At 39.7% G+C, this 22,477-nt stretch overlaps 1 protein-coding gene across 1 annotated transcript in view; it reads right to left on the reverse strand.

Moving 5' to 3' along the window:
• Nucleotides 1-22,477, reverse strand: part of Myo3a (myosin IIIA) — a 163,927-nt gene that overhangs the window by 23,832 nt on the left and 117,618 nt on the right. The window contains 5 exon segments of the mRNA XM_051205741.1: nt 3,984-4,128; nt 6,574-7,456; nt 10,272-10,395; nt 12,301-12,463; nt 14,900-15,011. Of these exon segments, the coding sequence (XP_051061698.1) occupies nt 3,984-4,128; nt 6,574-7,456; nt 10,272-10,395; nt 12,301-12,463; nt 14,900-15,011 (1,427 nt within the window).

Genomic DNA, 22,477 nt, shown 5'->3' on the forward strand with positions numbered 1-22,477 from the left:
AACTCCAGATATTTAAAGCATACGAAAACATGAGCTTAGTATGGTGCCTTATACCTGTAATTCCAGTAATCAGGAGGCTTAGGCAGGAGGAGGGATGCTACAAGTTCAAGACCATCCCAAGCTGCATAGTGAGTTCTGGGCTAGTCTGGGCTACACAATGAGTTCTGTGTTGGTCTGGGCTATAGAGTGAGTCTCTGTCTCAAAAACCAAAACCAAAATATAAGAATGAAGATGACACTAACAAATGCTAGGAAGAAATCTCTCTGAAACAGCCCAGTGACATCTGTGCCCTCTCTCCATCCATGTCTTTTCTAATACTCAAACAGCACCTGGGGAATTTAGGAAGCAGTTGCCACTAAGTGGGAAGTCCCACAGGTTCCTATACTTCTTTGCTCCCTGAGCTATGTGCAATGCCCTGCACAGTGTCCTCTTTCCCATGTCTACGAGGTTCTAGGCTCCCTGGTTGTGCTCAGTTTCTCCAGCTGCTCCTTTTAGTTGGTTCCTTTGCCTGCCTTGTCTATATCTGAGGCTCTCTCGCTTCTTCTTTCTTCCCTTCTTGTTCTTAAAAATTTCACCGTAAAAGCCCCAGCCTACTTGGAAGAGGTAGGTAACTGTGGTTCTCCCTTGAGGGGGCTACTGGGTTGCAGGTCTCTTCCTCTCTCCTGCCTTTGATCTGCAGTGAAGTAAGCACCCTTTTCCACCATAGTTCCCCACCTTTCCCCTTGCCCACTGTTTCCCTAACTCCTGCACCCACCCTGTTTACTTCTGGATTCAGGAACTATGTGACCATCTGTGCTCATGAACTATGATTCATCTACGAAGCATGCTCCAAAGTCACACCATACTGTTGTTCTTTACAGAGTCCTTCTCATCATGGCAGTGGCCAGCTGATCATGTCAGAACCCTTGACTCACTTCTTTTTTCATGCAATCAAGCACCCCGATCCTCTGCGATTTACCAATGAGTATAGATAGAAAAATGTTCTTTAGCTTTCTTGCTAACCATCCACGGTTCTCTCCATGCTATCAAATTCTATTCATACCAGACAAAATGAATTGTCTTAAAAAATGAAGTTATTTTTATAGGACAAAATGACATTTTCACCATTGCAATAATTCAGATACACAATACATAACTTCCTTTTCTGCTAAACTGGACTAAATTCCTACCTCTTAGTACTCATTTCTGTTTCCTAATACTTTTAAAAGAATGTGTGTAGAATGTATACGTATGTGTGATCATATGTGGGGACCAAAAGCTGATGATGGGTGTCTCATTCCGTATTTATTGAGGTATGGTTCCTTGATGAGCCGGAGCTGGCAGTTTGGCCAGTTTAGCTAGCCATTCTATACATCCTGTCTCTACTTTGTGAGTGCTGGTATTACAAGCAGGCTGCCACGCTCACCAGGCTCTTTTATCCTGGGGTCCAGACCCTGGTGCTCACACTTGCAGTACAAGAACTGTATTCATTGGACCATTCACCACTGCTTTCTTGCATTATTTTCAACAAATCCTGCTCAACTTAGTTGCTTTCAATTATCTTAAAATCTGAAGTGAGTATATTAATACTATCCCCTTTTGTTAACTGGAACCATATATAAATTGGAGGTAAGGTGAAATGTGAGCACCTTCCTTGCCTTGCAATGATGTAGAGAGGCCATTTTCTCTCATGTAGCTCTGATGGCTTAAAGGAATCTCCCAACTTTACACTTTACTCTTGGGCTCTGACCTGTCAAGTCATCACAGACACTGATCTCTTGCTGATTTGGGCTCTCTCCTAGGCACTATTGAGTGTGATGGATGTCAAAGAGGTAGAGTAGAACTTATGTTATCTGCACATTCAAGGACCAAAAGCGTCAGGTGGCTTCAAGAAGTGCTATTGAGTTACAGTGTTCTTCCTGGTACATGCAAGCTCATAAAGCGACAATGACATGTTGAAGAATAAAGTGAAGACATGTGGCCTCTGCTTTCAGGCCATCCCAACCTTCCCAAGAAGAACAAAGCAGAAGGATGGGCAGCACATCAACAACCTACATTCACCTCCAGGACTCTCTCCCATTTCTACCTTTCCTTTTGTGCAGTGGACGGCAGTATAAACTGCTGGCCTTTGCCTGGCTTTGCAAGTCCCCACATCACTTGCACCTTCAGCAGCATATGACACCTAGAGGCTACCTATAGCTTACCTATCTAGTCCCTCTGGGCAGAAGTGAACCTAATAGGCTCTTGTGGGATTTTACTCTTCTTCCCACTGTAAGATGCTCTGGTCAAAGCCAGGGAGCTGGAGTGTAGCAACACTCAAGGGCAGCTCAGTGCACAGCTGCGTTTGCTAAACTTCAAAACAAACAATATGGCATGATGATTGACAGGAACTTGAAGATACTGTCACTTTCTTCCAGGGCAGGCAAACAACTATGTTTTCTTCAGAGATTTTGGTAAGGAAAACAAAAGAAGCTACACAAGGTAAGGTGACTACCTATTTTTTGCTGAGAGCTACATATTACAGAAATGGGGTCAAGAGATCAAAGGGCTTGAAAGTGAAGGGAAATAAAAGATGTTCTCAGAAGAATCCTGAAGAGTCAGCAGGTCCCTAACGTTGAGTAGGGCTCCTGAGGCTTTTAGTAGCATCCCCACATCTCCCATTCTCCTACCCTACCTGAAGCCCTCTATTCCCTAACCTCACCCCACCCTAGCACAGGATATGCCACAGAGAGACTTCTGGGACGTGGGTGAGACCACATTTCTGGTTTTCTGATCCTGCTTGCAGGATATACTGCCTCCACTGTGGAGATGGTAGAGGACAGCAGGGCCATGGGTGTCCTGATAATAACTCATGAACAAATGACTTGTGACTATGAACTCTGCCTGATCCTTTAGAGATACAGAAGAGCCTTTTGCACATCCTTAAAGGACTGGGATCCAATAATTCCAGAGATGGGGTAGAGTGTGATTTAGGATGATGCTGATGATGATGTGGATACAATAGAAAGAACCCTTATGGACTACTAATGGGAATGAAAACCAGTGCAGCCACTGTCTGTAGAAATCAGTATGGGGTGTTCTCAAAAATCTAAAAATAGAACTACCATGTGGTCCAGATAGACCACTCCTGGGTATTTACCCAAAAGGCCCCAAGTCATCATATCAGAGACACCTTATATCAATATTTGTCAAAACAGCTAAGTTACTGAACCAACTGAGGTGCTCAACAGAAGAGAGATGGATGCAGACAACATAACATAGGCAGTCAGTGCAATTATTTTCAGCCATAAAAATATGAAGATGTAGCATTTTCAGGAAAATGGATGTGGGTGGAAATTACCATGTTAAGTGATTTAAGTCAGTCCCAGAAAGACATGTATATATGATTTCTCTTATTTGTGGTTACCATGCTTTGGACAGGTATAGGAAATCATGTGTATACATATGACATTAAAGTAGAAATGAAACCATCTAGGGGGAGACTAACAGGATGGGAAAAGGGAGGGTAAAATTATAGGGGAAAATAAGCTCAGTATGCAACATATACTTGCATGAATACATTCTTATACAGCACAATACCATGAACAATCAATAAACACAATGAAAAAGAAAAAGAAAATGTAACTCCACACTCTTGCAGACACAATCTTGAAATAGAAAATTTCATGTTTGCTTTTTCTTATTAATCTAACACCCTAGCTCCCTTCTTTGAGCTACCTCTTGTTTTCTGCTGACATCATAGGCCAGGTTAAGGTTAAGTTGTATAAAAGGGAGACAATAATGAAGACCCCTCCTCCCTGAGAGTGGAATCAGAGACAGTAGGAAGTAGAACATTCTGAAAGAACATGTGTCTGTTTATAAGAAATAGAATGAAAAAAGGCTTTAATTGTTCTGTGATGCAGAACATCAATCACGTCAGGTCTACCACGGAACCCGGGTGAGAAACAGACACAGAGTCTGCAATTCCCTTCCCTGTAGGTAGCTCTATCATTACTGATCTTTACCTGAGAGGTACCGATGAGTAGGCACACATCTATTGATTGGTTTATGGTGATAGATACCGAGATAAAGTGGCTTCAGTTGCTGTGACAAAATCATTTCATTCAAGTTTTTCTGCAGAATGAAATATTCTTCAGATAACTTTGATATCTGAAAAGAAGGCCATATAGAAGATTAAACCAGAGACAAGAATCCCAGGGCTCCACAGGCACATGGAACATACAGTTCCTTACCAGACTCCATGGGGCTCTCAAGTTCTTCTCCCAGAGTTACCAGGACTCTTGTTCCCATGTTTAATAAAGTCCTGACTTTACACAGCTTTCTACTCTGGGCTTCTTGTCCATGTTATGTTTTCATCAAAAGTTGCAAACTCGCAATCCTACATTCAACATCTCTCCATCTGTCTTCCTAGGGTTCCTCAGATCTGACTTCTGCACTTACCTTGTTGCTGTGGTAAATTTCTAAGGACCCTACTGGCCTTTGGTTGTGTTAAGGCTTCCCATTTCCTCTCAGTCTTCTTGGCTGACTCGAGGCTTGGGACTCTTCTTCCTTTGCTTCATCCCCTCATTTCCACACTGTACCTCTCTGCATTCCATTCCCTAAGATCTGGATCTCCTGCTAGGGTGAGTGTAGGGCTCATGGTTTTCTGTATCTAGAAGTGCGCTATCCAGTATTTCTACCTTTCTTCATCTGTCCCAGGTGCACATCATCTTTGGTTTCTAATACCTGATTTGGTCTTTGGTGAGAAAATGTGTGTACCAAAGAAAAGAAAGATTGCATGCACATAAAACTCACTTTTCCAGGAGCTTAAAAAATAAAACCATGCTACAATCCACAGACCTAGAGAGGCTAGGTAACAAGGAGATCCCAAGGGGGGGGGGACTCATGGATTTCCCTGGGAAGGGGAAACAGAGGAGATATCCAGGGTGGACTGGGGTTGGGTGGGCATGGGAACTTGAGAGATTGGTTTAGGTCATCAGTGCAGGTGGAGAGTACTGAGATGACTGGAAAGGGGAAGGGCCATTACAGGGTCAGGTAGAAATCTGATGTTAGGGAAACTTCCATGAATCTACAAGAATGACCCTTGCTAAGACTCCTAATAATAATGGATAGGTAGCCTAAGCTGGCCCTCTCCTGTGATCATATTGGTGACTACTCCATTTGTCATCAAAGAGCCTTCATCCAGTGCCTGATGGAAACAGATGCAGAGACCAACAGCCAAACATTAGCCCAAGCTCAGGGAATCCTGCTGAAGAAAGGGAGGGAGGCTTGTAGGAGCCATAGGGATCAAGGACATCACATGAAAACCCACAGAAACAACTAACCTGGCTTATAGGTTACAGATAGGAGCTGTCCCTGGCACTTTGATGGGCTCTTGGGAACCTATTCCTCATACTAGATTGCCTTGCCCAACCTTACCACAAGGGGAGGTGCTTAGTCTTTCTGCAACTTCATATACCTTGTTTTGTTGAAACCCAGGGAGAGTCTGCTGCCCTTTCTGAACAGAAACAGAAGAGGAGGAATTCAGGTGGGGGGGTGGGCTGTGGAATGGAGGTGGGAGGAAGGAATGGGAGGAGAGGAGGGAGAGGAAACTTCAGTTGGGATGTAAAATAAATACATAAATAAAATTAAAAAATGAAAATATTCTCAAACCAGAAATAAGTATCTTCACAAAATGGTTTTTAAAAATAGAAGAGGAAGGGGCTAGAAAAATTAATCAGTAGCACAGATCTCTACTGATTGCTAAAGGGCAAAGATGGTTGAGCCCAACCTCAAGGTAGAGATCCAGGGCAGGTGTAATGCTCTCTCAGGGTGCAGCTCCCACAGGGAACAAAACTTAGTTTAGGGGTCAGGGATATCCATTATCCTCCTACAGAATTTCTTCTGTACCAAATTTCTGTACAGCATTTCTTCAGTGGTATCAGACCACTGACTACGCTGGTAATTTTTGTATTTCAGAGGTCATCTAGTTAATATCTGTCACTCTCCCTAGGATGAAGTAAAAATGTTGACACAGACAGACATTTTCTTAAGGCCAGGTACCTAGAAAGAGCAAACAGGAATAGGCATTTGCTAGTCCTGCAATCTCTCCCTGGCACATTCTCAGCCAGAATTGCTTATTGTTATGAGACTTTCATGTTCATCCAACGGAGGCCCTACTAAGCTTCCTACCAGGTTTTAATAGCTAATTATGCCAAACAAACTGAAATTTGGGGAAGGGAGAAAGCCTATGCTTTCAATTTTTAAAAATCTTAAAAAAGAACCCACATTTTTAGTGATAACAACAACAACAACAACAAACCCCTCACAGATACATGAATTTTTCTACTATCCAGTGGCAACACCTCAGTAAATGATATAAACCAACATCTGATATCTTACAACACATGGCTGTTATCATAATTTCATTCATTATTCTATCACAATCAATGGGCATAAAAGCACATGGTTACTTAAATAGTGCAGCCACCAATATATTTTACTAAAAATGTCTCATAACTACAGATAAAATACTTCCTCAGTTATTTACTATTTGTTTAAACAGTTACTGGGTAGTTCCTAGAGACTTTTATCAGTATAAATTTAAATGCATACCTGTCTAGAAAACATTGCCAAATCACAGGCTTCTTTTTTTGAAGCCACCTTTGAGTCTCTGTCATTTGTCACCTTGATAGGATGGGTCCCCTCATGCTTTGTAGGACAGGAATAAACACTGTGAACATTTCTCGCTACTTCTGTGGGTGACGAAATAATCTTTTGGTTCTTCAAGGGTGGTGACAGCCTGTCTTCCCCTAACTGTTGCTTTTGCTTGGATTCCCGGTATTTGTTCTGAATGAACAGGGCAGCCTTGTCTTCCTCCTGGGCCTGCTCCACTGGTCCAGTGTCTTTTTCTCCGAGGAAGCCATTCAGGTGACAGTCTCTCTCCAGGTTGCATAGTGATGCATTCTGGGTAACCACAGATGTCTTCTTTTCTTTTTCTTTGCTGTCTGCATTTTGATAGACTGACCTTTGGCTAAGACTAGGATCCAAAGTTTTTCTCAGGTAAATCTCCTCAGTTAGCCACAGTCCTGGGCAGCTTGGCTTTCCCCATGTCTCTCTCCCTTCTAGACATGTTGCTGTTGATCCTTCAAAGTTCCTCCCCTCTGTGTACCACTGACAGTAAGTTTGGATCACAGTATCCCCCTTTTCCTCTTTCCTGGTCTTCCTGCTTTCTTCCAGGTCTTGCACATACTTCTGCCTTGGGCTTGCTTCTGCACTAGGGTCCCCTACAACACACAGGTCTCCCCCATACACATTGCTTATTTTCTTCTGAGTCTGATGTCTTCTGTTGTTACTCTCAACAACATTGGTGGCTTTCCCCTCAGCTCTACAGGGAGCTGTCCTTCCTGCAGATGAGCTCTCTTTGTTGTTGGGAGCGGAAATGTTGGATTCATTAGTAGACGATGCCGTTTCTGTCTGTTTTGTCATAAAAGATTCCCTGTGCAAAACACATATCTGGACATAAGGTCATGCTAAATGAGAGCATATTACTTTTGTTAGTAGTGATGCACAATATTGTATGGTGAGACAGGCAAATGAAGCAAAAAAATAAATAAACACAAATGAAGTCTCATTAATAAAGTGCTTCATGAATTGTTCTCTGGGGTTGCTATTTGAATAAGAAAACCAGTTTCAACTTGGAATGAGAAACAGGCTAGCATGGGAAGGGCTATATTTCTATTCATTCAGGTACCAAAATTCTACACATGATCAAGCCAGTCAAAACTTCAGCATAGGTGGGGAGAGGCACATGGAGCCCCATCCCTAGCTGGGAAACTTTGGCAGTTGAAGCTGCTGGGATGGAGAGAGTTGTTTTTCTGTTTTTTTTTTTTCCAGGGGAGTGGCACCTGTTTGGTAGTGCATGCCCTGCATCCATGCACATAAAGACATTGATTGGAGTCAGTGAGCTATGTAAAGAGGATGTGCAGTTTGTGAAGGGAGTGTGGCAGGAAGTGAGGTTGCCTGCTGTCTCTCAGAGGAATTGGAGGGAAACAGGTGATTGATATGATCAAAATACATTGCATACATCTATGAAATTCTCAAAGAATGGAAAAAATGTTGAATGTTATAAAAGTTTGATTATTTCCAAATATAACCTTTACAACAAAGAGCACATATAGTAAGTTATAGAAAATACACCCTGTTTTGGAGCAGGTAGTCAGAGTGATCCCCAGGCTTGTGGACTGATCTTTAGTAAGCACAAATCTCAGTGATCACAGAAAATACCATGCAAAACTAAAGTTAAATCAGTGTTCTCGGTCCACCCATGATTTTTTTATACACAATGCTCTCCCCTGCATTTGAAGACAGAGATGTAAAGTCTTCTGCACACCATTTTCTTCCTTTTCAAGCAGTATGAAGCCCACATACGAACACCGCAGTCATAAAAGGGCATTTTACTGTAGAAATAAACACTCACGATCTGACATCCTATTATTTTCTCCTGCGATGTGTGGTGATGGGGTGAGGAAAGTGGTAGGGTGAGGGTGGGGTGATGGGGGTTTGATGATGGTGGTGTGGTGTGGGTGGAGGTGGGGTTCAGTGGTAGTGGGGTGCTATGCTGGGGGAGTGGGATGGGTGGTAGGTTGGGGGTAGCTGCTCAGAATTTCTACTTGGCTCTGTGGCCTGTGGGAGTTTTGGTCTTTTAGAATCTATTTGTGAGGAAGGACAGCTGCTGGACAGGCTTAGAGGTCCTTACCTGTCTATGAATGAGGCCACAGCTGAGGGGAGCTCAGTACAGGCAGAAGTGAAGTGAGGTTGCAGATAGAGAGGTGGGGGGTGTGAGTGCCAGGGAAAGCAGGGACTGTAGAGAGCCAAGCGCTCAAGAGTGTGGGTCTTGGGAAGTGGTGTGTGCCAAGCCTCTCTTTCCCTGGCTTTCTCTTTCCTATTTAGGCTCTTTTTGAGTTTACATTAGCAATTTCTAGAAGCAGTAGAAGTCGTGTGTGGTATGCATGTATGTATGTGCCCAGGCACGTGTGTGGTACATGCATGTAGTAATATCAGTCCATCTTTCTCTCATATGCAACAGGTTTATACTTCTCCGGCTCCTGTCATGCAAATCCTGCTCCTGAGGCAGACATGGGTTTTCCCTGGAGTATGCAGGGCAATTTTGTGACAAATGACAAGGAAAAACACATCATTTGGACCATTACAGGTAACATCAAAGGGCTCATACATAGGTCTCTGAGCACACAGAAAACCAAAAACATAAAATGCCTCTAAATTTCAAATCAACATTGCTGTTCATTAAAGAAGGAAATGGGATTGACCTGTGTGATTTGGGGGAGAGTGTGCATGAAGGGAGGAGAGAAGGTGACATGTGTCCATAAGCTCACTGAATACATGAGTGTTGGGTCTGAGAATAACACACGTGGTTGAGTGTTTCCATCTTATTTGTTCACCCTTTACATGGCTAATTCTATGTTGAAGATAAAGGCTGAGTGTGAAGTGATCTTTACATCTCTAGAGAACTATTTACTCATATTTTCATCAATTCCTTTTACCATTTGGACCCAAACTATTTTATCTTCATTAATCTGTAGCAATGAAGACAGAATTCTCTACACTTTATATCCTCCATGCTCTTTGCATAGCCAAATGGCAGTTTTCCTTTTTGTGTGATACTGAGGATTGAACTCAAGGTTTCAATTACACCAGGTTAAATGCTTCACCATACTTTTCTTTTATATATATATATTTTAGCAGAGCCAGCCAATTTTACTAGAAATTTATTGGTCATATTCTTTTTCATTATGCTGTGAGTCATGAGGATGAGGAATTTCTTTCTTTCATCTCTGTATCCCACTACTTAATATGGAATCTACTGAATAAAGGAATTCCTGTGATTCTGTAAGCACTTTGAAATATGCATAGAAAGGCCCAGGGAATGCAAAAAGGGCTGCTGGTGATTACAATTAGGACTGACGACATATTGGCTGATATGGCCATTGGAATAAATGGGAGGGCTTGGGACATTGAGATGGGGATGGAGATGTTATTATGGGCAGCTAGAGAATCATTATCAAGGGACACCTGGAACTTTGAGTAGAACTGCAAGAGGTGGGGGAGCCCTCTGGGAATCAAAGTGTGACCATGGGTATAAGATGTTCGCGAACTCCCCAGTAGACAAGGTGGTTGAGTGCCTCTGGTATTTGATATATCAGTATCAGACAGGAAAAACAAAGATGAAAACATGACTCAATGACCTTGGAACATCTTGGTGGCAAAATGTGTCAGAAAGAACATCATTGTACCTTTTAGTTTCGAAGTTTTTCCTGTAGTCAAATTCCTGATTATTAGCCTGAATTTTCCTTACTGCTGTGTTTTTTACTTTAGCAGTTTCTTTCCCCTGTTTTCTCATGAGATGTCTTCTTGCAGCTGAAACACATAAGGAACAAAGTAGTAATTGGCACAAGAAATAAAAGTACATTAAACGAATGCAAACTAGTAGTTTTGACCATCATTGTCACAGAAAAAAATCAAAAGTAAAGCTTCCTAATAGATCAGTATTTTTTTTTCAAATGGGGATCATTAACATGACAATTTTAGATATAAACTACAGCAATGCAATCACCATGGGACTACAATGGCAGACACTGAGAGCATGGATGACAGCATGCTCCTTTGCTTGACATTACCTTCTTTTTGTTATGTTCAGCTCTTCACAGAGAAGGCCCTCATTGTCTACATGTAAAGTTCAGACATTTTCACCAATTATCCTGGGAGTCATATATATTTTAGAATTCTGTTCCCAAAGTTTCCCTTTATTTTAGAAAAAGAACATGGAGTAACTATATATCCAGGAACATTCACTTGTCAGGATAGCTTCTCAAAGCAAAACTCAGGACCATTTCTTCACAACATTAGACCATTCCGACAATTTGGAATGAACTAATAACTGTAAACAGTCTCACTTCGGACCAGGTTGTTGGGGCTCCATTCCATATTGACTTAAGGTAAAAGAGTTCAAACCTAGCCTTGCTCTTTCAAGATTAAAGGCCTAAGACCTAAAGGTCTAAGGTATGGCTATTGAAAGATGTTTGGCCTAAGGTGTGGTCACTGGATGTCTTCCATAGATAACAGACAACTTTATCTAAGGTGTGCTTATTAGATGTCTTAATCCTCAAGGCCAGATAACAAGAAGTTTGATTAAGGGTATGGTTACTAGATGTTTTGAGAAGTAAGGAAATAATTGTGTCTGTTTATTCCTTGTATCATTGGTAAGGAAGTCCTTTTGCCTTCTCCCCTTTTGGTTGGAGTATATAAGAACTTTGAATAATAAACTTAGGGTGGATCCCAGTATTCTTCTTCTAGTCTGTTTTTTTTTTCTCAATCCTCATTCCCTCTCTCAGGTACAAATCAGGCTAGTTGGCTGCACCAAACACTTGGTGATGTTTAACTGACAGTGAGTTATGAAAATCTTTTAAATCAGAGCTTTATGGAGCTCAGAGTTGAAGATGAGGTTCTAAAGCACTTTCGTGTCTTGAGGGGAAGTTAACTGTTTGGAATCTGACTGATGGAACTGGGAAAAGGACATGGGTCTTTGGGAAGTTGTCTATAATGTTCATCATATGAATGTTCTTTGGAATGTGGCCATGTATGTCAGTGAGCTAAAAATTGATTTAGTGAGCCTAGGCTAGCACCTGAAACAAAATATATCAGAAGTAAAATTTCAGAGTGAAAGTAAAAGTACATTTTTTTCGTTATAGTTATTTGGTCAATTTTTTAAAAAATACCGTTGCAAATCTTATTAATGCCTGTAAAGGAAAAAACACCAGCAAAATCCATAGTCTATCAATATATTTTAATAAAAAATTATTAAGTATGGTCCTATATATCACTTCCGCAGAGCTAATATAGAGGAATAGATGCCCTTTAACAAAAATAAAATTTAATTAAATTGTCAAAAATTATGACAATTGTAACCTTTGGAATAGAGTAGGGAAAATTTTATTGTCTAATGAGTTATGGTATTGTAATATGATTCTTGATACCATTATTAATCTAGTTGTTAGCCACATCAAGCAGTATTGGTCAATTGTATTTCATTAATCCTGACATGAAACTTAAAACTTCCAATTATTTAATTTAAAACAAAACATTTACACAAATATTAAAAGTGTCAATCATTGTAACAATCTAATTTAAGGTAGTATTAAGATAAACACAAAAGTTGTACAAAAATTGCAGATCTGTTCACAGGAAGTGCTAGAAAATTCAATTTATGACCTATATACATATCTCATTATGCTTTTTATACTGCAAGGTGACCTTGGTAATTACCTGACTGTATTACTACAGCACTGTCTTTCCTCTTTTGCTGTAGCTTTTGGTATCTTCTTGAACCCAAGAATGCTCTGACACCAGCTTGAATCAAAATAAGCTTGTCAATGGCTTCCTTTCTCATTAGATTCAACTGTTCCACATGATAATATTTAAGGAACACCTTAAAAGAATGAAAATAAAGTACAGTAAGATCTTGGCACACAGATGTAAAGGGGCTATGTGCCATGCCTGAAGAACAGACTGTTTGTTGAACCTCTTAGGGGCTGGAAGACATACTTGCTTCCTGGGCTTGTCTGTCAGTCAGATTTTGCTGCTTAAACAAAATTTGTCTTTGAGAAGAAAGCAAAAGGAAGACTTGGGCAACTCTGTGGTTCTTTTTATCTGATAATAAGAAAGAGGGAGTCTGAGCTCTTTCTGACAAATATTCAGCATCATACATTCTTGGTTAAGCTCATTTTATGCTTAAGACATTTTAAAGACAACACTGTTTTCCAAATTTAAAAATCATACAACTCTATCTCTAAATAAAAGGGTAGTTCATTCATCAAATGTTCACTCACAAAATGATTCTTGAAACATTGCATTTCTTTATCTGCTGGAGATATAAATATGAATATGGCAGGGGACTGGAGATATAAATATGAATATGGCTTTGCCAATGGGGAAAGTGAGGCAGCTAGGGTCCCATCAGAATCAACTATCCACTTCAGATCATTCTAAAGTTGACATGAACTTGGACAAGGCAGGAGCCTCAAGATCAAAGGCATTCTTCACATCTAAGATTTTTAGCTTTACTCTTTCCCTTTAGGGAATTTATTTATTTATTTATTTATTTGGATAAATTAATCAACATACATTACTTCAGAGAGTTCATTGAGCCCATCAAGAAAACTAGTTAAAAATCAAATGTTATAGCTAAGTCATAAGATCTAGTAATTGAACTGTAGAACTCTCTCAGCATGCCATTGAACATGGAAACCTGGCACCACAGGTAAACAGTTTGGTATTATGGATTTTGATTGAATTCAATTTTAATTTCTACAGGATTCTGGATATTAATATATTTAGTTCATTCTGTTGTTGACAATTCATTTAAAATTCAATGTGTTTAAAAAGGTCATAATTTTTTTTGCATAGTGTTAGTAATGTTCTTATATTAAACACTTTTATCCATGTTAATGAACTGGAAAGGTGAAGTGGAAAAATATGAATAGCTTTAAAATGCTACTTAAATATCATGCAGAACTGGCAGGCAAAAGGCCTTTTCACAAGTTAAAAACTCCATTTGAAGCTACACATGCACTTCCGACCATAAATGAAGAGGTTTTAGCCTAACAGAGTTCATCTTTGTGAGCATCTTTAAAGAAAATAGCCTGAATAAAACATATATCCTCTGAGCACCTTGATTTCTCCTTTATCAAATATATAAAAAGTGTTACTGAGTATAAGACAGATGATCAAAAAAGTCCCTAAAATTGTTGCCTGGATAAAACATCCTCTGAACATCATGAAATTCTCTTCCTTCCTCCTATGCCCAAGACACAATACTCAAATTTCTTTGTAAAGGAGGGCATTTTGTTCTGGTCCTTTTGAGGTAGTTGACAGTAGCTATACTTGAATGGTCAATCTGTGAGTATTTCTTTAGCTTTGTTCTTTTCCCATCCTGTCTTGGGGTATATCTGGTATACCTCCAAGACACATTTAGAATGCACTGGGACTTACCCATCTCAAGAGTCTCTAAGGACATGCTAGGTTCAATGTATCCTTTCTCCAAACAGCAGCTTGTCTGGTTTCCATATTCAAGATGTTTTAAGAAATTGTTCTCTAAGTGGTTAAAGAAGATTCCCCAAGCTCCCCAAAATTATAATATATGTACCACTACTCAAACATACAGTGGGTCTCATAATGATATTAAATATTTTACTTTAGTTAAATTTCAAGTTTATAATAGAAACCAAGTGAGAATTTAAAAAAAGAAGAGAAGAACAAGAATCCCAATTCTGATCTTATGCTACCTCTCTGACTGTTTGGAAGTGATAAAGTAGATAAAATAATGACTGGCAGTACCTGCCTTTAATCTCATCACTGGAGATAGTAGCAGGTGTGGCTCTGTGAGTTTAAGCCCAGCCTGGACTATAAAAAGAGTTTCAGGCCAGTGAGGGATTTACAGTGAGACCCTGGTCCATCCTATAGAAAAATATATGCTTGTTGACAATACCATTTGAGGCACCATTAGGGTTTTTACCAGTGTCATTAGGGTTTTTCTTTTGGATAAATCTTTGAAATAAATTTTTTCTCATTCTGCCTGCATCAACTTTGCCTATGAGCATGTTTGTGGAGCATTTTCTTGATTGCTAATTGATATAAGAAGACATAGCTCACTGTGGGTGGTGTCATCCTTAGGCAAGTGGTCCTAGGTTTTATAAAGATCAAAAATGTTTTATCTTCATGAAGGAAGTCTTTATGCATTATAAGTTTCATGCCCAATTTTACATATTCTCTAACAAAAATCATATTAGTTTCAATAATAGTAAGATATTACAACTCTTATAAATCCACTAATCATTTCTCCATGAAAATTACATGAAAACATTACTTTTGTTTTTCCAAGAGCCCAATTATCAAGGCCAGCCTTTTCCAAAATGGTAGCGCATGTGTCTGGGCTCACTGGGGGTTCTTCACTCGACTTGTAGCAGAGAACATAATACCTGAAATGATAAAGATGGCTAGTTGGTTTGTACAGTGATCCAACATCTCAGCAGTGGTCGCCACCTAGAAGTTTTTTCATGGTGAAGGGATGAGACTACCACATTTAATGCTTGGCTCTCATATGTCCCCCTAATGACACCAGAGTGAAACAACTCCAGACAGAGCAATCTGTATTTTCACTCCTGTGATTGCTCTCCATTTGGTTCTAGTCATAAACATCATATAAAAGGAATCTTTTAATACTCACAGGCACATGAAAGTAGAATGTTTATGGTATGAGTGTACAGATTATTGAAAAATCAAGTTGAAAGCCTACAAAACTTCAATCACTTTGGGGTTCAATATTTCATAAATGATGGAATTGGGGTTTAAAGCTTTAAAGTGTGAGTACTTATTGTGATGGCTATACTTGGTTGTCATCTTGACACCCTGAAAAGAGAAAACCTCAGTTGAAGAGCTAACTGCCTACATCAGGTTTGCTTATGGGCATGTCTGTGGGGGTGTTTTCTTGATTGCTAATTGGTATAAGAAGGCCTAGCCCACTGTGTGTGGTGTGATCCCTAGGCAGGTGAGACTGGGTTGAACAAGAAAGCTAGTTTAACATGAACCTGAGAACAAGTCATTAAATAGTGTCTCTCTGTTGGTTCCTCCTTCAAGCTCTTGCCTTGAGTTCCTGCCTTGGCCTTCCTCAATGATGGACCATAATTTGTAGGCTAAAATAAACACTGTCTTCCCCAAAGTGATTTCTGTCACATCAACAGAAAGCAAAGTAGAATCTACTATACTATCCTGTCATCAATGAACTCTACTTAGGGGATTGCAAACCGGGCTTGTGCATAGGTATCAGTATAAGATGGAGCTAATTTCTCTGGATCTTAGAATATGGTTCATTTGAACAACAACAACAAAAACATCCCCCTCCAGAAAAAAACCAAACAACAACAACAAATAAATAAAAAAGCCAGCAATTACCCTGCACTACAGTTCAGAGCTTACATGACCCATGTGTCAAAGACCTGTTCTGTGGAACAACAGCCTTTGGGAGACTGTGGGAATCATAAGAGGTGTCATCCAGTGGGAGGCCTTCAGGTTACTGGGGATGTGTCCTTGAAGAGGTTACTGACCCCATCTGAGTGTGATATAGTACAATAGGCCCACAGTCATGGATCCAATCAATGGACTGTAAGCCTAGATCAACCTTTTATATTTATTAGTTGGCCATTTCAGGTTGTTCACCATGATTGGTAAAAAGCTGATTAACATACATAGCACTCAGGGCAAAGTAAGTCCATATTGGGCACCTTTCCTTAGGGTCATTTGCTTGTCACAAAGCAGGAAAGCTTACCTGTAATCACTAAGGAAAGGGCCTGGAGAATTTTTCAGCCAAGTAGGGTTAGTCATTGCCAAGGCAGCGGGCTAGCCAATCCCACTTAGAGCTTCAGAAGACCTTTTAAAAAAATGTTTTGTCTGCCAAACAGCTGCCAATTTGGGTGACAACTTACAGAAAAGGGTTATCCTTTTTATTCTGGAACTTTGTGTTATTTAGAAAACTGATTTTTTTTCATTAATCCATAGCTTTTACCCCTTTCTTTCTCATTTATCATCTAGTAATTTGCTATTCTATAGCATCATGGGCTTTGAATCATGGGAGGAGAATCACATTTCACTTCTTAATTTCAAAATAAACAACTTACCTACAAACAAAGCATCATCACCACAATGGATACATAGTTCTTTGTGGTCTGTGCTATAAAACCTTGGCTATTTTGAAAGCATAAAGCTCATATGTTTTCAAAATGGTTGTCTTATTTCCTCTTCTATTACTCCTCTAATGCCTGCTTTTCCAATCCAACTTAATCCAAGTCTTCTGAGGTTTTTTTGGCACACCAATTTATTGGGACCTGAATATCTTCCTTTTCATTTCTTTTTCTCTCCCTAGTCTCCTGAGGTGAGTAGTTTTGATTGAATACATAAACCTGGTGAGTCATTACAGCACACCTCCCATATGAAGGCACACTTCCTGTCTGCCCAAATAACTGTATGCTCTGGCAGATCCTGGTTTGTGGGTCCTGACCTTGACATTTTAATGTAATGCCTTTTCCCTCTGTAAACTCTTATGCTGTGCACACCTGTCTTTTGAAATTGCCATTTACTACTTTGCCTTGCTTGTTAGCTTCCCATGTCTTTGACTATGATAATCATAACTGGGTTTCCAGCTACTGAAGATAAGCCAGTTTTAAAAACCGTGTCTCCACAGCTCTTAGCACAGTAGCTTAGCATACATATATACAATATTAGTAATATTTATGTAGAATAAGTTAGAAAAGGGCAATGATTAGATACTTATTTATTGGCTTTTTCAGTGATTTACTTAAAGTCTCTCATGTACTACATGTTGCCAAGCATGATTTCACTTGTTACCTGGAACGGAGCGACCTGGAGAAACATTTGAAAAAAAAAAATAAAACCCAAACCCAAAACAGTTGTTACCCTTAGCAACTTGGCCACAAACGCTTATATCTGCCATATGTATTTAAAGAACAAAAGGCCCCAGGCTAATTGCTGTATATACTTTGCTTCTGGAAAACGTTCCACTTGATTGATTGCCCCACTTTGTGGTTTTATGACATAAAATGTAAATGCAAACTGGATTTGGACTGAAGCCTTCGGGAGATATAGGTCCTAGGTTGAGTCCACTGGTGAATACATCTCCTCTCTTCTATTCTCATTGGTGTCAGAGTGCTACTTCAGAGATATTATTGCAATAATATTTATATTAACATTTAAGAAGGTCTACTCTCCTCATGACAGAAGAAATATATGATAATACAATCAAATTTTAATTTTAACCTCGAAACTCCATTTACATCTAATATTTTGAGTTAAGTACTTTCATGGACAAAACTGAGTATTTATCTACTGGCTAAGTAAAAATTTCAATATTTTAAACTTTTTCATTTATATACAAATTTAGGGCTGAGCTATAGAAAGTCAAGTCAATTCAATCTCTGATCTCTAAGATTGAAATCTATTAGGTTGGTCAGTCGGTCTTAAACTTACATGAAAGTCCTCTAATATAAAATTCAGAATGTAAATGTAATACACGCACGCACGCGCGCGCGCGCGCACACACACACACACACACAATGAAAAGTGGTAGGGTGTTCTTGATTTCAGGGCACTCTAAAAAATACTTTTCCTTCCTTCCTTCCTTCCTTCTTCAAAGCTATGATGAATTGCTGAAAAACAAGAAAATCAGCAAGAAGAATTACATATCAAATATGGATCTTAGACACTGCTATAGGTTGGGGAGGAAGTGTCATGTGCCTGCCTTCACCAAAGGTGCAGGTTTTGAAGTTTGATTTAGTGTTGCTGCTGAAAGGTAACTAGATCACAAAGATGCATAACTTGTCAATGAAACTGCTATTAGTAGTTGGGTTCCACTGGAGGAAGGAGCTACCTGAAGATACAAAGGTATGTACTCATACTCCTATCTGCAGGACACACCTTTCCTGTCCCTGCCCTCTTCCTCTCAGTTTCCCTCTACTTCCTGTCACAACAACAGCTGCTTTCTTCCACTACGCCTTTCTACCATGAGGTGTCTACTTTGCCACAGCAACATAGCCAGGTGACCATGGAGTGAAAATGATGACGCCCTGAGCCCAAACAAATCTCTCCTTTATCAAGTTTCCTCTCTCAGGTATTAGGCACAGTGACAGACTATCAACTACCCTAGTTACACTAGCACAGTATAGTTTTTCTTTTCTTTCCTTTTTTTGAGAGGGGAGAGCAGGGGAGTGTTCTTAAAATTCCTTTACATACTTTGAAAAAAAGATTATAGAATTTTATAGATGGAGAATTGTTTAAAATTGCCTGAAAAACTGCAATATGTCTAAAACTTGAAATTTCTTTAAATATAAAACTTGAAATTTCTTTAAATATGATGATTGATGAATAGAAACAACAGGATTGATAACGATCATAAACATGGGCATTTAAAATATTAAGTATTTAAAATATTGAACCTTAGCTTACCACTAATTTAGTACTTAAAATACACTTACTATATAAAAATTAATTTTACACTGATTTTAAATGTTAAGAACTCTTTGTACCTAGTGGATTCTTTCTTAAATTAGAAAAGATTAAATCGACATAAATTTAATTGACTTTCTATATCTGCCAAATCTCCATAGACATGACATTGCTCGATTTGATCATTATAACGGTTCTATCAGAGGGTCACAGCAGACTTAGGAGGTGAAGAAAGTAAGGAGCCACAAGGACCAGGGTTTCTCAGCGCAGGACTGCTGGCATTTGGGTTTAGAGAAATTTGCTCTGTGAGTTTTCCTCTCTGCTGCAGGCAAGATGATTAGCAGCACCCTGGATCTCTACCCACTAGGTGAGAGTACCCTCTTTAAGGCATGGCATCCCCAAATGTCTCCAGATATTGCTAAGAATCTTTTGAGGAACGCAGTCTCTCTTACCTGAGAACTGTTGGTGTGCTTCCATGGCCACGTAGCAAATGGTAGCATTTGGCTGAGAACACAGATCTCCTTGCTCTTTGGTACAGATCCATAGACCCTGGACCTTCCAGCCTTTCACATGCATTTTTTTCCATCATAGAGACTTCCCAGAGCGCAACAGAGTTTCCCAGACTCAGCTAACAATAGCTATATTCGGGCAAGATCCCTGACCCCCAAAGCAGGGCCTCTGCTAAAGAAAGAGGCCTCAGCTGGAGAGTTCCAGTTTCCAGTGAGATCTGACTATCCTGCAAAAACTTCCTAAGTTACAGCTCAGTCTTTGTCCTCTTTTGCTAGTCATTGGCTAGAGCCATTGGCTAGAGGCATCTTCTACTGGATCCTCAGCCCTGACCCCATGCCTGGGTCCCTCTCTGCGGAGAGACCTCCTATAGAGCTTGGACCACCCAGAACTACAGATATTGAATCTCTGACCCACAAAGCCCACCGGGGAAGTACCATAGAGAGAGGGGGGACCCCACCAACACCTACTGGAAGAAGCTATGGGAAGACGGCAATACAAGAAAACACTTAACAACAGAAAGACACAAGCATGACACCACCAGAATCTAGGGAATCTACACCAACTAGAATGGAATACAACAACAAAGCCGAGGAAGCAGAAGGGAATGACTTAAAAATTATAAAAATGATAGAGGCCCTCAAAGAAGATGTGAGAAAATCCCTTAAAGAAGTGGAGGAAAAAACAAACAAAAAGTAGAAGAAATTAACAAATTCCTTAAGGAAAGCAAAGAAAGTACAGAAAACCAAAAAAAAAAAAAAAAAAAAAAAAAAAAAAAACCAACCAACCAAACAAACAAACAAAAAAAAAAAACAAAAAAAAAAAACCCAAAAAAACAAAAACAAAAACAATTAAGCAGGTGAAGGAAACGGTTCAAGACTTGAAAACTGAAATAGAGAAAATAAAGGCAACACAAACCGAAGGAATGCTGGAAATAGAAAAACTGGGCAAAAAAAATCGGGAACTACAGACGCAAGCATAAACAACAATTCAAGAGATCTAAGAGAGAATCTCAGGCAAAGAAAATAAACTAGAAGAAATAGATTCATCGACCAAAGAAAATCATAAATCCAACAAATCCTTAACACAAAACATCCAGGAAATGTGGGACACCATGAAAAGGCCAAACCTAAGAATAATAGGCATGGAGGAAGGTGAGGAAGCCCAGCTCAAAGATGCTGAAAACATATTCAACAAAATCATCGAGGAAAACTTTCCCAATCTGAAGAAGGACATGCCCATAAAAGTACAAGAAGCATACTGAACCCCAAATAGGCCGGACCAAAGAAAAAAGACACCTCGACATATAATAATCAAAACACCTAGCATACAGAATAAAGAAAGAATATTAAGAGCAGTGAAGGGAAAAGGACAGGTAACATATAAAGGCAGACCTATCAAAATTACACCTGACTTCTCCATGGAAACCCTCAAGGCCAGAAGGTCCTGGATAGATGTTCTACAAGTATTAAGAGAACACGGATGCCAGCCTAGGCTACTATATCCAGCAAAACTCTCAATCACTGTAGATGGAGAAAACAAGATAGTTAATGACAAAACCAGATTTTCCCAATATGTATCTACAAATCCAGCCATACAGAAAGTATTGGAAGGAAAACTCCAACCCAAAGAAGGTAACTACACCCACAAAAATGTAGGCAACAGATAATCCAACTACACCAGAAACCAAGGGTAAAGCAGAACTAATATATTCACAATACCACTGCCAACAACAAACCTAAAACAAAAAAGCATCAACAATCAATGGTCCTTACTCAGCCTCAACATTAATGGTCTTAACTCACCTATAAAAAGACACAGGCTAACAGAATCTTCAACAAATGGTGCTGGCACAATTGGATGAGGGTGTGTAGAAGACTGCAGATAGACCCATGTCTGTTGCCATGCACAAAACTCAAGTCCAAACGGATCAAAGACCTCAACATCAATCCAGCCACATTGAACCTCTTAGAAGAGAAAGTAGGAGGTACTCTTGAACAAATTGGTATAGGAGACCACTTCTGGAACATAACTCCAGGGGCACAGACACTGAGAGAAACAATTAATAAATGGGACCTCTTCAAACTTAGAAGCTTCTGTAAGGCAAAGGACACAGTGGACAAGACAGCAGCCCACAGACTGGGAAAAGATGTTCACCAATTCTATATCCGACAAAGGGCTGATCTCCAAAATTTACAAAGAACTCAAGAAACTAGTCAACAAAACACCAAATAACCCTATTAAAAATGGGGTACAGAACTGAAGAAACAATTCTCATTAGAGGAAATCAAAAAGGCTGAAAGACACTTAAGAAAATGCTCCACATCCTTAGCTATCAGGGAAATGCAAATCAAAACAAATTTGAGATACCATCTTTCTCCTGCCAGAATGGCTAAAATTAGAAACACCAATGATGACTCATGTTGGAGAGGATGTGGAGAAAGGGGAACACTCCTCCACTGCTGGTGGGAGTGCAAACTCATACAGCCATTTTGGAGATCAGTATGGCGGATCCTCAGGAAAATGGGAATTAGTTTACCACAGGACCCAGCAATCCCCCTCTTAGGCATATACCCAAAGGATTCACATCAATGCAACAAAGACATCTGTTCAACTATGTTCATAGCAGCACTATTTGTAATAGCAAGAACCTGGAATCAACCTAAATGCCCCTCAGTTGAAGAATGGATGATGAAGATGTGGCACATCTACACAATGGAATACTACTCTGCAGAAATAAATAATGGTATCTTGAAGAAACCATCCTGAATGAGGTGACCCAATCACAAAAAGGGAAACATGGTATGTACTCACTCATATATGGATTTTAGACCTAGATCAAAGCCTCACCAGCCTATAATTCACACCACCAGAGGAACTAGGATACAAGGTGTATTCTAAGAGATTCATATAAAGTCCCTTC

Source organism: Phodopus roborovskii, unplaced genomic scaffold, assembly GCF_943737965.1.
Source record: "Phodopus roborovskii unplaced genomic scaffold, PHOROB, whole genome shotgun sequence".
Lineage (NCBI taxonomy): Eukaryota > Metazoa > Chordata > Mammalia > Rodentia > Cricetidae > Phodopus > Phodopus roborovskii.